This window comes from Babylonia areolata, chromosome 23, assembly GCF_041734735.1.
Source record: "Babylonia areolata isolate BAREFJ2019XMU chromosome 23, ASM4173473v1, whole genome shotgun sequence".
NCBI lineage: Eukaryota > Metazoa > Mollusca > Gastropoda > Neogastropoda > Buccinidae > Babylonia > Babylonia areolata.
In genome coordinates this window covers 18,655,426-18,670,425 of record NC_134898.1, presented here as the reverse complement: position 1 = coordinate 18,670,425, position 15,000 = coordinate 18,655,426, and the positions used below count along the sequence as shown (strand labels likewise).

At 47.1% G+C, this 15,000-nt stretch overlaps 2 protein-coding genes across 4 annotated transcripts in view; one reads left to right on the top strand and one right to left on the bottom strand.

The window, feature by feature from the left end:
* LOC143298250 (uncharacterized) overlaps nucleotides 1-8,223 on the top strand; it is a 17,438-nt gene extending 9,215 nt beyond the window's left edge. Inside the window, exons 3-8 of the mRNA XM_076611064.1 lie at nucleotides 359-604; nucleotides 989-1,066; nucleotides 1,493-1,617; nucleotides 2,899-2,937; nucleotides 5,013-5,112; nucleotides 8,158-8,223. Coding sequence (XP_076467179.1) covers nucleotides 359-604; nucleotides 989-1,066; nucleotides 1,493-1,617; nucleotides 2,899-2,937; nucleotides 5,013-5,112; nucleotides 8,158-8,223 — 654 coding nt within the window. The remainder of the gene's footprint in view (nucleotides 1-358; nucleotides 605-988; nucleotides 1,067-1,492; nucleotides 1,618-2,898; nucleotides 2,938-5,012; nucleotides 5,113-8,157) is intronic.
* Nucleotides 1-15,000, bottom strand: part of LOC143297570 (uncharacterized) — a 363,335-nt gene that overhangs the window by 141,976 nt on the left and 206,359 nt on the right. The gene's annotated exons all lie outside the window — the stretch shown is intronic.

Sequence of the window (15,000 nt, the reverse complement as noted above, 5' to 3'; positions counted from 1 at the left end):
ATCACAACATACCAACACACAGGCAACACAGCAGTTAGGACAATCACAACATACCAACATACAGGCAACACAGCAGTTAGGACAATCACAACATACCAACATACAGGCAACACAGCAGTTAGGACAATCACAACATACCAACATACAGGCAACGCAGCAGTTAGGACAATCACAACATACCAACATACAGGCAACACAGCAGTTAGGACAATCACAACATACCAACATACAGGCAACACAGCAGTTAGGACAATCACAACATACCAACATACAGGCAACACAGCAGTTAGGACAATCACAACATACCAATATACAGGCAAAGCAGCAGTTAGGACAATCACAACATACCAACATACAGGCAACACAGCAGTTGGGACAATCACAACATACCAACATACAGGCAAAGCAGCAGTTAGGACAATCACAACATACCAACGTACAGGCAACGCAGCAGTTAGGACAATCACAACATACCAACATACAGGCAACACAGCAGTTAGGACAATCACAACATACCAACATACAGGCAACACAGCAGTTAGGACAATCACAACATACCTACATACAGGCAACACAGCAGTTGGGACAATCACAACATACCAACGTACAGGCAACACAGCAGTTAGGACAATCACAACATACCAACATACAGGCAAAGCAGCAGTTAGGACAATCACAACATACCAACATACAGGCAACACAGCAGTTAGGACAATCACAACATACCAACATACAGGCAAAGCAGCAGTTAGGACAATCACAACATACCAACATACAGGCAACACAGCAGTTAGGACAATCACAACATACCAACATACAGGCAAAGCAGCAGTTAGGACAATCACAACATACCAACATACAGGCAACACAGCAGTTGGGACAATCACAACATACCAACGTACAGGCAACACAGCAGTTAGGACAATCACAACATACCAACATACAGGCAACACAGCAGTTAGGACAATCACAACATACCAACATACAGGCAAAGCAGCAGTTAGGACAATCACAACATACCAACATACAGGCAACACAGCAGTTGGGACAATCACAACATACCAACGTACAGGCAACACAGCAGTTAGGACAATCACAACATACCTACATACAGGCAACACAGCAGTTAGGACAATCACAACATACCAACATACAGGCAACACAGCAGTTGGGACAATCACAACATACCTACATACAGGCAACACAGCAGTTGGGACAATCACAACATACCAACGTACAGGCAACACAGCAGTTAGGACAATCACAACATACCTACATACAGGCAACACAGCAGTTAGGACAATCACAACATACCAACATACAGGCAACACAGCAGTTAGGACAATCACAACATACCAACATACAGGCAACACAGCAGTTAGGACAATCACAACATACCAACATACAGGCAACACAGCAGTTAGGACAATCACAACATACCAACATACAGGCAACACAGCAGTTAGGACAATCACAACATACCAACATACAGGCAACACAGCAGTTAGGACAATCACAACATACCAACATACAGGCAACACAGCAGTTAGGACAATCACAACATACCAACATACAGGCAAAGCAGTCAGAGACAACCACAAGCACCGGATGTCCTGTGTTGGTTTTTGACAACGACCACAACCACCAGGATCTAGTTAGAACTATGACTGGCGTCTGTTTTTCAATGACCGAGGAATTTGCTGGAGTGATCTATTTATTTATGACGTCAAACCACCAAGAGACGTGTGGGTTAATGGTTTTTTTTTTTCCTGTCTCTCTGTCTCTGTCTCTGTCTGCCTGCTTCTCTCTCTCTCTCTCTCTGTCTCTCTTGACTTTGCTAACCACAAATATGTATCTTTAGTGTGTATCTTTACAATTATTTGTCTGGGGTTTTTTTTGTTTGTTTTGTTTTGTTGTTGTTGTTTTGTTTTTTGGCTTCCTTATTCATCACTGTTACAAACTTATTTTGTTCAGATGATATACTGGTGTGACATACTTTGTATTTTTGAAGTCTATGTTATTCCGGACATTTTTCAGACATATCACACTTTGAGACCAGCCACTACCCATACCATTATCAATTCTATGTTAATTCATGCACAGCACAATACATCATGGATCTATCTTTTCGAGAACCCTTAGACAAATCATCTTATTTGCATCTTATTTTCTGAACACTATGTCACATAATTATTGGTCTCCACCTTTAAAGAGTGTCTCATGTAAATTTACCTCCGTTTCTTTTTTTCTTTTTTCTTTTTTTTTCCTTTCTTTCTTTTGTTGTTGTTCTTGTTGTTGTTGTTTTCCTTTGTTTTCTTACATACCCTGGTGTAATTTACAGATTTTTCTTTGCGATGGCATGATGAAAACAGGTCAATAAGTGCTTACTGTTTTTCTTTTCTCCCAATAATAAAAAAAAAGGCTTTCGATTTCGATTTCCCAGTCTAATTATCATAGACAACCCTCCATGTTCAGACTCTCAATGCAAACGTCACATATACACTAAGAATCATGTCACAGAGCAGTTAGCAATTTACATTTACACAGCTTTTAACATCAGAAATACGGAATGTAGATGAGTGATTCTGGTTCCCCTTCTCCTCCATGGAGTTACGCTCTATGCATTTCAGACTCACTAAATCCTACTGGTAATTGTTTCACTTTTTTCTTTCCAGGTCTCATTCATATCGGTTAATAACCCTCTGTAATGTTTAGTTTACACCACCACACCTTTCTTAAAGGGAGGGGGGGGGGCGGTCGTGACCTTTATTGAACCAAACATCCGTGATTTGCTCTTCAACGTGTTTCACTGAATATTCTGTGAATCTCTTTGGCCCTGCCATGGCCCCTGGACTGTAAGACACATGATTTGATTTGTGATCTCTGTATGTCTTACAGGGAAGAGCACGATATACGCTCAAGAGTGCTGCTGCTTCAGTATCCCCCCCCCCCCCCCCCCCCCAAGCCTTTGTGTATAGTAAACGCTGCACTTTGTCTTGTTTCTTGATATTGAAAAGTGTTTTGTTTTGTTTTTTTCTTAAAGTAAACATCCATGTCAGTGTATCTCTGTGTTGTTGCTGATGGCGTGCTGAAGATACATGGTGACAACACTTCCGGTGAGAGAGAGAGAGAGAGAGACAGAGAGACAGAGAGAGAGACAGAGACAGAGAGACAGAGAGAGAGAGAGAGAGAGAGAGATCACTTCTCCCGTGGTTTTTTGAAGTCATGAAAATAAGTTCTACGTCAGTGAAAACAGATACCATATATATTCTTCTTCTTCGTTTGTGAACACCCACGTTCACTCGTATACATGTACACCAGTGAGCATTTACGTGTATGGCCGTTTTTACCCCGCCATGTAGGCAGCGATACTCCGTTTTCGGGGGTGTGCATGCTGGGTATGTTCTTGTTTCCATAACCCACCGAGCGCTGACACCGATTCCGGGATCTTGAAAGAGCGTATTTGATCATCTGCTTGCGTATACACACGAAGGGGGTTCAGACACAAACAGGTCTGCACATAATCATGTTGACCGGGGAGATCGGAAAAATCCCCACCCTTTACTCACCAGACGCCGTTACGAGAGTAGAACCCGGGACCCTCAGATTGAAAGTCCAACGCTTTAACCACTCGGCTGTTGCGCCGATATATATATATACATATATATATATATATATATATATATATATAGAGAGAGAGAGAGAGAGAGAGAGAGAGAGAGAGAGAGAGAGACAGAGAGACACAGAGAGAGAATAATATAATTTTGTCATGGGGTCAATGGAACGGACATCGGACACACGGTATCTGTGACAGTCTATAACTGGTGTGTTGCCTCTGGGGTTGTTGCAGTGGGTTAACAGCTGACGTTCGTGTGGTGGTGCTGACGTCACCATGCATCACGAGGCCCTGATTAAGACCCCCCCCCCCCCCCCCCCCACCCCCACCCCTAGCCATCTTCCTTCCCACCTCCCTTCTACCTCCATCTCCCCTCCTTCCCTCCCCTCCGCCTCACTCGCCACACCCCCTGCCCCCACCTCTCCAACCCCCACCCCACCCTCCCTCTCTCCATTAAACGTCACGGAGACCACCACCAGGTGGAAAAGCCCCAGTGACGTCAATGGTCAGACACGGGCAGGCTCCGTTGACCATGCTGGTGCCGGTGACCATTTATTTTCCCCATCAAGAGAAGTCCACACGTCTTGTGTGTGTGTGTGTGTGTGTGTGTGTGTGTGTGTGTGTGTGTGTGTGTGTGTGTGTGTGTGCGAGAGAGAGTTTTTCCCTTGGTAGTCGTGTCAGTTTCAGGTTCAGTTTCAAGGTGTCAAAAACATGCGGACTGACCTATGATATAAATAAATATGCTACACCACATTCGCTTTGAAGAAAACAACAGCAGACGCCTGGCCTTCGCATTAACCCAACACGCTGATCAAGCCTTGTGTGGTGTCACCTTACAACCAGGCTGAGAGAGAAAGGATATTTGAAGAAGAAAAAAAAAGAAGAAAGAAAGAAATATGAACAGACCAGGGTGTCATCGGCGGGTGCGGATGAGGGTAGGGGATGGAAGGAGGGGGGGTGGGGTGGAGGGGTGTTTTATGGGCGGTCCTTTGTGACCTCTTTGTGACACACCGAAGATGGAGGATCTCGGGGCTGACTGGTGAAAAGTACCATCCTCCTCGCCTCTGGGATTCCATCCCAACCCCCCCACCCCTCCCTCCTTAGCCTCCAGCACCCCCCCCCCCTCCCCCCGTCCAGATCTCCTTTCTTGTTCGCATTCCAGTCACATCCCGAGGTCAAGGTCATCTGCCTTCTCTATGGCCCAGCGGCCAGTGATGCAGACCATAAACAACGGACAGTCCAACAAGCTGGGTATCAGTGTCAGGAGTGTCCGCACTTGGGGGGGGGGGGGGGGGGGGGGGGGGGGGGGGGGGGGGGGCATGGGGAGTTAATTCAATGGCTAACCAGCCCGTAGTCATGCGTGAGTTGTTCGCTGTTCTGTTGTGTCTGTGTTCAGCTTGCAAAGCAACTGGCCAGCCAACGAAACGTGCTACACAGGCAGCGGTTTGAAGGCACCGAAACAGAATCGGTTAGACGTTGGACTGTTGATCCGTCAGGTGATCAAGGCTGGAGGCCCCGTTTCGGCATGGTGTTGTGTCCTTGGGAAAGGCGCTTTACTCCGATTTTCCTCACTCCACGCAGGTGTCAATGGGTACATGAACTGGGTCGAGGAAGGTTAAAACGATGAATGGAGAGGATTGGGCCCCGCCTTCCTATCCAAGCCCTAGGCACAGTGAATAAGAACTCACTGCCCGCATGGTTATAAAATGCTATGGGGTCTTCAACCCCTTTTTTTTTTTAACCTCTCCAAAAACATTCCACTCTCGTAACTTTCCGACAAAATTGGAATTTTTGTTAAAGAAAATCAGTGACAGATGTTTTGTTGGTAACCAAATGCCCCAAAGCATATTCAACTACTGTAACAACATTATCTTACTGGCATAAATGTGAATATTTATTTGGAAGAATGTAAACACCGATTGAAATAGATTGATTTCTGACGGCGATTTAAGAATCACACACACACACACACACACACACACACAGGGAGAGAGACAGACAGACAGAGACAAAGACAGAGACACAGAGAGACAGAGACAGAGATGGAAAACAAAAAAACTGAGCAAGATGACCATTAATCACAGCCAAGAGGCTGACGAAAAATACCTCCGACCCCAGGAATTAAAGTGGTGCTTACACACACTCTCTCTCTCTCTCTCTCTCTCTCTCTCTCTCTCTCTCACTAACTCACTCTCATGCACACACACACACACTCTCTCTCTCTCACACACACACACACACTCTCTCTCTCTCTCTCTCTCTCTCTCTCTCTCACACACACACACACACACACACTACACACTACACAGGGCTGTCGGCAAGTGCAATCCTTCAGCAAACAGAAACATGACTTTGGGTGTCGGATTTTGTGTGTGTGTGTGTGTGTGTGTGTGTGTGTGTGTGTGTTTGCATTTACGTGTGCGTGTCTGTGTGGCGTAGGAGGGGGGATAGTGTGGGGAATGTGTGCGTATGTATATGTGTGTGTGTGTGTGTGTGTGTGTGTGTGTGTAGGGGTTGGGGGGGGGGGGAGGAGGTGAAAGGAAAGACAGATCTAGAGCTTACATTGACAGCATACTTCACTGTGTAAAATAATACAAACACACGTAGGCGCGCGTACGCTTGAGTAAGAAACGGCTATGCCTAACTTAACAGAGAAGGGAGGGGGGGGGGCGGGGGGGGGGGGGGGGCGAGGGGGGTGGAGAGAAAGAAAGAAAGCCTCGACAATTCAAACAACGTGACGTGTGTAAACCGCTTGGGCAATTCATTTTTTGTCCACGCTTGTGTTAACTCGTGAAATAACATTTATCATTGGGCCACAAGGGTTTATGTCCTACAGACACACCCCTAAAAAAAAAAAGAGAAAGAAATGAAATGGGGAAATAAAGAAAGAACAAACAAACAAACAAACAAGAAAAGAAAAAAAAAGAGAAGAAGAAGAAGATTACCACAGATATCCTGCCAACGTCTCACAAACAGATTTCTGTCAAAGGAAGCAGTCAGCAATAAGCTGTCCTTTAGGGCTGGGTGCACACGGATTGGTTAATGGCTGATCCAGGATTTCAGAATTCAGAACAATTTTGGTTTTGAAGCAAGAAGGAGGGGGGGGGGGGTGTCGTTTTGTGTCGGCACTCTATTAAGGGTCGCCTCAAATAATTATGTCGTCGTCGTCTTCTTCTTACGCATGATTTTCATCACTTCTTCTTCATCGTCATCCTTCTCCACCTCCCCCTATACTATGTAATGTACGTGTGTGTGTGTGGTGTGTGTCCGTGTGTGTGTGTGTGTGTGTGTGTGTGTGTGTGTGTGTGTGTGTGTGTGCATGAGAGTGAGTGTGTGTGTGTATGTCTGTGTGTGTGTGTGTGTGCATGTGTGTGCGCGCGCGCGCGTGTGTGTGCGTGTGTGTGTGCATGAGAGTGAGTGAGTGAGTGAGTGAGTGAGTGAGTGTGTGTGTGTGTGTGTACGCGCGCGCGTGTGTGCGTGTGTGTGTCCATGAGAGTGAGTGAGTGAATGTGTGTGTGTGTGTTTGTGTGTGTGTGTGTGCATGAAAGTGAGTGTGTGTGTGTGTGCATGAAAGTGAGTGAGTGAGTGTGTGTGTGTGTGTGTGTGTGTGTGCGCGCGCGAGCACGCGTGCGTGAGAGTGAGTGTATGTGTGTATCTGCAAGAGAGTGTGTGCGTGTGCATGAGAGTGAGTGAGTGAGTGTGTGTGTGTGTGTGTGCGTTTGTGTGTGTGTGTGTGCGCGCACGCGCGTATGTGCGAGTGTGTGTGTGAGCGCGCGTACGTGCGCGTATGTGTTTGTCTGCGCGCATGCGTGCGTGCGGACATGTGTCTGTATGATTTCGAGCGTGCGTTTGTGTGTTGTCCCTAGAGCTGCCGGCACAGCTTGGGTTTCTTTCGCAGGTGTGTGTGTGGGGTGGACGGGGTGGGGGCAGGGAAGGGATTAGGCACCTGTAAATGACCCCAGTGGGGCGGCGTGCACACAGCCCAGCAGTTTGTCTTCTCTTTCCTGTCTCCGATCTCGGTCTCCGATCCCCCGGCAAAGCAGACTTAAGCTGGAAATCCATAGGCACGGAAACTGAACGGCAGCGGAACGGCAGCGGGACGAAATGTGCGGTATCGCAAGCGGCAACTTCAATGTTTGAATCCATAGACACGGTGCGGCACGGCAGGTTTGCGCCTTTTTTTTGTTTTGTTTCGATGCATTAGCAGCATGGCACCTACCCAGTCAAAACTGTCTAGGCTCGTGAAACAAGAGCGATTACTGCTGATGATTTGGCTCCTGGTTAAGAAGAGAGGGGGTAAAAGACAACGAAGACAGCATCGATTTTGGGTGCATGAAATTCTGAAAGAGCGAAAGTCACAAGGCACTTACCACCATCTTGTAAAAGAGCTTCAGCTCCACGAGGAAAAGTTCCAACAATACTTTCGCCTGACGAGAGAACAGTTCACTCAGGTGTTGCATCTTGTGGAGGAAGATCTGGAAGATTTTCGCGGGAATATTGGCGCCACACCCACATTTTTGTCTGCGGTACCTCTGCGGCAGCGGCAGAATCGCTCCTGTGTCCGATTAAAAAAGTGCCGGTGCCGTCCCGCTGCCGTTCCGTACTAATGGATTCAGACAATGACATTTCTGTTTTGAGCGATCTGTACCGCCCCGCTGCCGTTCCGCTGCCGTTCAGTTTCCGTGCCTATGGATTTCCAGCTTAACACCTCACACCCACCAGCGTTACAACGAACTGACGATCATCTTCTGACACGTAAGTACTCCTCAGCCCAGTGCACACGTGCGCTCACCGTCGGATTTGACGTCACAGAAGCGACACGGAAACCCACTGAGGTCGTCGCTTCCACTTCTCCCTGCACCCGGTGTTTCCGGTTTTTGTTTTGTTGAACACACGCGAACTTTGGAGGCGTTGCCTCTTGTTTCCTTTGAGTGATTTTTTTGACTCACTTGTGTAAACAAAGTGAGTCTATGTTTTAACCCGGTGTTCGGTTGTCTGTGTGTGTGTGTGTGTGTGTGTGTCCGTGGTAAACTTTAACATTGACATTTTCTCTGCAAATACTTTGTCAGTTGACACCAAATTAGGCATAAAAATAGGAAAAATTCAGTTCTTTCCAGTCATCTTGTTTAAAACAATATTGCACCTCTGGGATGGGCACACACACAAAAAAATAATGAAGCCTAATTATATGCAAACTGCATTTACTGTTATATTTATATTTTTTGTATTCTCTAAACTTGGCACTTTGATCTGATATTCTGACCCAACAACAAGAGGAGTCATTATTATCATTTTTTGTTCAAACAGGAACTTCTTTTGCTAAGCATGGAAGTTTGATTTATTTTGCAAACGTTTTGGTGCAGATAGTAAAAAAAAAAGGGAAATTACTCTGTAATTATGCTAGGGGACTTAATTTGCTTTAAACTGATCTTTCTCACCTTAAACATTACATTTTGAAATCAAACTCAATACATAAAAAGCTTGTGTGTTTTACTCTCAGTCACAAGTGAGTCTTGAAGGCCTTGCCTCTCTTTTTAAAGGTTGTGTGTCCTCGGTTTACTTGCGAGGTGTGTTTAGTGTTTTGTGCATTGACGGTTAGTTTCGTTTGCGCTGATCAGCTCTGGTTATTCATTTGTCCAAACATTGTCGTTTTAGTGTGATGGTTTGAAAATAAAAATTGTTTCCCCCTCGTTCGCATGGAAGTATTGCTAAACACACACACACACATACGTACACACACACACACACACGCATGCACGCACACATACACGCACGCACACACACACGCACTCACACACACACACATACACACACACACATACACACACACACGCACTCACACACACATACACACACACACACACACATACACACACACACACACACACGCACAGACACACATAGACACACACACATACACACACTTTTCGGTTACTGGTCTCTTCGTTAATCTAGTCTTTTGCAGAGTTGTTTTGTCGTAATCGATCAATATTTAATCGGATTTGTTCAACAAGAACCTGTGCTTTTTGATGAGGCAAAGGCACATACACTGAAACCAAACGGAGGGCTCCGAACGCCTTACTTACACGTAGGTCTGATATCTGCCCCGCCCCCCTTTTTCCCTTTTCATTTTGTTTGTTTGTTTGTTTTCTTTTAACAGATGTGGTTTAGCATACATAATAAAAGATCAGTCCGACTGCTTTAACATCTCCTTGAAACTGAAACAGAAACTGCTAAGTTATTTCTAGCAGCGCCCCTCCGCATGGCTCCCCCCCTTCCCCTCCCGTCCACACTTCTCTTCCCCCCCTTCCCCTCCCGTCCACACTTCTCTTCCCCCCTCCCCCCTTCCCCCTCCCGTCCACACTTCCCCCCCTACCCCTCCCGTCCACACTTCTCCCCCCCTTCCCCTCCCGTCCACACTTCTTCCCCACCCTACCCCTCCCGTCCACACTTCTCCTCCCCCCTTCCCCCTCCCGTCCACACTTCTCTTCTCCCCCTTCCCCCTCCCGTCCACACTTCTCTCCCTTCCCCCTCCCGTCCACACTTCTCTTCCCCCCTTCCCCCTCCCGTCCACACTTCTCTTCCCCCCTTCCCCCTCCCGTCCACACTTCTCTTCCCCCCTTCCCCCTCCCGTCCACACTTCTCCCCCTTCCCCCTCCCGTCCACACTTCTCCCCCTTCCACCTCCCGTCCACACTTCTCTTCTCCCCCTTCCCCCTCCCGTCCACACTTCTCTCCCTTCCCCCTCCCGTCCACACTTCTCTTCCCCCCTTCCCCCTCCCGTCCACACTTCTCCCCCTTCCCCCTCCCGTCCACACTTCTCCCCCTTCCCCCTCCCGTCCACACTTCTCTTCCCCCCTTCCCCTCCCGTCCACACTTCTCCCCCTTCCCCCTCCCGTCCACACTTCTCTTCCCCCCCCTTCCCCTCCCGTCCTCACTCCCCCACCCTACCCCTCCCGTCCACACTTCTCTTCTCCCCCTTCCCCCTCCCGTCCACACTTCTCCCCCTTCCCCTCCCGTCCACACTTCTCCCCCTTCCCCTCCCGTCCACACTTCTCTTCTCCCCCTTCCCCTCCCGTCCACACTTCTCTTCTCCCCCCCCTTCCCCTCCCGTCCACACTTCTCTTCTCCCCCCCTTCCCCCTCCCGTCCACACTTCTCCCCTTTCCCCTCCCGTCCACACTTCTCCCCCTTCCCTCTTCCCCTCCCGTCCACACTTCTCTTCTCCCCCCCTTCCCCCTCCCGTCCACACTTCTCTTCTCCCCCCCTTCCCCCTCCCGTCCACACTTCTCTTCTCCCCCCCTTCCCCCTCCCGTCCACACTTCTCTTCTCCCCCCCTTCCCCCTCCCGTCCACACTTCTCCCCTTTCCCCCTCCCGTCCACACTTCTCCCCCTTCCCTCTTCCCCTCCCGTCCACACTTCTCCCCCTTCCCCTCCCGTCCACACTTCCCCTCCCTTCCCCCTCCCGTCCACACGTCTCCCCCTTCCCCCTCCCGTCCACACTTCTCCCCCCTTCCCCTCCCGTCCACACTTCTCTTCCCCCCCTTCCCCCTCCCGTCCACACTTCTCCCCCTTTCCCCTCCCGTCCACACTTCCCCTCCCTTCCCCCTCCCGTCCACACTTCTCCCCCTTCCCCCTCCCGTCCACACTTCTCCCCCTTCCCCCTCCCGTCCACACTTCTCTCCCTTCCCCTCCCGTCCACACTTCTCTTCTCCCCCTTCCCCCTCCCGTCCACACTTCTCTTCTCCCCCTTCCCCCTCCCGTCCACACTTCTCTTCTCCCCCTTCCCCCTCCCGTCCACACTTCTCTTCTCCCCCTTCCCCTCCCGTCCACACTTCTCCCCCTTCCCCCTCCCGTCCACACTTCTCCCCCTTCCCCTCCCGTCCACATTCTCCCCCTTCCCCTCCTCCACCTTCCCTACAACACCTACCATAAAGTGACTCTCTTCTTTTCTTTTCTTTAAACCCTGACAACTAGAAAATCATGGAAACGTATCGCGATCATTTTACTATCATCACAGGAAAATGTCCTTCACTTTCAGTACAATGACTTTTTTGAACACTCCCTGCTCCGGTTGATGGTGGGTGCGATGCTAACAGCGAGAAACTCTAAATGGAGGAGGGGGGGGGGGGGTACAAGTGGGACTGCTGCCATAAAAAAAGAGCAATGCTGAATTATTCCCACTGTAGTCAAACTGATGGACCATGGTTGATGTAGAGCCCCATAAAAAAAGTTAACGACACCTGGCCCCACCCCCTCTCTGCTAAGACCTGGGTCTTTGACGTTTCTGGACTGCTGTATGCCAGACAAAAGGGTGTGGGAAGTACAAGGTTAAAAGCCCCAACAGTCCTTGACGGTCACCGGGGCAGTCGATTCATATCCACGGTGTCTATGACTCGGCATAGGAAGGCGGGGTCTAATCCTCTCCTTCCGCCGTTTTAACTTTCCACGACCCGGTCAGGTACCCACCCACCCACAGCCGGGTGAAGTGGGGGAAAATCGGAGTAAAGAGCCTTTCCCAAGGACACAACACCATGCCGAAACGCGGCCTCGAACCCTGATCACTGGTGAACACTGGATCACAAGTCCAACGCCTTACCCACTCGGCCACGTCGCCTACTGTGTTTGACGGATGCCCCGTGAAGAATGGTAACTTCTTCTCTTCTTCTTCTGCGTTCACTCGTATGCACACGAGTGGGCTTTTACGTGTATGACCGTTTTTACCCCGCCATGTAGGCAGCCATACTCCGTTTTCGGGGGTGTGCATGCTGGGTATGTTCTTGTTTCCATAACCCACCGAACGCTGACATGGATTACAGGATCTTTAACGTGCGTATTTGATCTTCTGCTTGCATATACACACGAAGGGGGTTCAGGCACTAGTAGGTCTGCACATATGTTGACCTGGGAGATCGTCAAAATCTCCACCCCTTTACCCACCAGGCGCCGTCACCGTGATTCGAACCCGGGACCCTCGGATTGAAAGTCCAACGCTTTAACCACTCGGCTATTGCGCCCGTCGAAGAATGGTAACGATATCTGGAACCATTCCCTCACTGACAGGGTCTCTCATCTTTCCAGTTCTGGGACTGCAACATGCCAGACAGACAGACAGGAAAGAGAAAGAGGAAAAAATTAAACTGCCGGGGGGTACTTTCCCTCCACGTGTGTCAATGGTGGTGGGCTTGGCTTTGACGCCTGTGTTGTTAACAACACACGGCCTGTCACACACAGATAAAGCCATCAGGCGTCATGTTCAAATTAATTTTACATTGAAACCCACCTCCCTGATGTACAGACTGTGAGACAGACATACAGTTTACACAGTGAAACGTTGGTACAGTGAGACAGACACACGTACAGACAGGTGCACTGTGAGATAGAGAGGCAGACAATTGGAGAGATAGATAAACAGATATATAGACAGACTGTGAAACGGACAGACAGACTGACTGACAGGTATTGCAGTGATCGTCTGATCAGGGGATGTCCTTGCTTTTATGTCCGTGTCTGACAGCAAATGTCTCCCATTCCGTGTGTGTGTGTGTGTGTGTGTGTGTTGTTGTTGTCTTCAGTTTAACGTCTTTCCACTTGAAGTGATATTAGACGGAAAAAAAAAAAAAAAAAAAAAAAAAAACCGTGGGGGTAGGAGCTGTGAGAGGGGGAGGGGTAAAAGTGTGTGTATGTGTGGAGGGTGAATAGGGAGAGACAACGCTAGGAAAAATGGAAACGTTATAAACGCCAACATCAAACAAATATAACATCTATAACAAATGTCCTATAGGACTATGCAGCAAACCTTCTGCAATAACAAATAACATATTGGAATTGTTAATAACACATTCAAAAGAACTTTTGGTGAAGTCTGGCAAAAAACATTTTAGATTCTGACATTCGAATATTACATGGTTGCTAGAAATATGTTCTCCACATATACATCTGACATCTTTGCTGAACTTTGTTACAAAAGCGTTCAGTTTTATCCTGTTTGATAATGTATGAATCTGCCTTAATCTTATCGAATGACTGTATGTATTTGACTGATTGATAGTTCCCGGTTGTTGACCATTAATTACACTATGGTTTAAAGCTTTGCCGTTTTCTTGGTATAATTCTCTGATTTTGTTCCACGATGTTTTTTCTAGTATTCGATAACCCTCTTGTACAGATAGAGGCACATAAAGTTCTATGGTTCCCTGTTCGTTCTTTGCACCTTTTCTTGCAGTCCTGTCAGCCCATTCATTGTAGAGAATACCAAGATGTGAAGGAACCCAGAAAAACGTAATATGTGTTCCTTTCAAGCTTAAAAGATGTAAAATGTGGCTGATTTCTAGTATGATTTTAGATTTGTTCTTACAATTTGGTGAGTTTAAAGCACATAATACAGATTTGGAATCAACGCAAAACAAGACTTGTAGAAGGCAAATTGGAAGATCAAGAATATGATTTAGAGCCATAAGAACAGCAATAAGTTCAGCAGTGAATATTGAACGATTTTTACCAATATAGTATGATCTTTCCGTTTTCAGTTCTGGTATAACGAAAGCTGAACCTGCTTGGCCATTGTCTAATAGTGAGCCATCTGTGTAGATCTGTAAATGATCACGGTATCTATTTTGAAGGTGTACTCGGACTTCCGTTGCCATGATATTCGGATTTTCATTCTTTTTAATGTCAGTATGATTAACATCAAAATGTGCTTTATTCATCTCCCAGATGGGGTATGGACTTACGGTCTTCTGTGTGTCTACGTCATCTGAATTAATTTTAGATTTTTCGAACAGGTTTGACACAAACGTGCCAATGGGAGTTAAATAAGATATGTTTTTAGCTCTTTTGGGGAAGTTGTTTTCGGATGTAATTTTTACTTCCTCTGATGTATAATTTTCAGTTGTTGAGCTTCTCAGTACGTATTTAGCACATGCGAGGTTTCGGTATTCATCTAAAGGTAGTACTCCTATTTCTTTGTATGTTCCGAGGGTCGATGCATGGAAAGGTACACCAAGGGCAAGTCTATATGCTTTGCAGTCTATGCTTTGAAGTTTCTTTAGCAAATATTTTGGAGCATTGAAAAAGACTTCTTGTCCATAGGATAGTTTGGATCGAATAAGTGATGATGATAAATGTTTCAAAATCGTTGTATCTTGTCCCCAGTATTGTTTACTCACAATTTTGAGTAAGTTTAAAGATTTTCTTGCTTTTGTTAATATATATTCAATATGGCTGTTCCAAGTTAGTTTTGAAGTAAGTATCAATCCTAAAAACTTAACAGTATCTTTATACTGAATTGTCTCATTTTCAATCTTAAATGTTGGTAACTCTTCTGGGTTTGTACCATTGTTAAAAAGCATAATATGTGTTTTTTCTGATGATAATGTGAGACCAT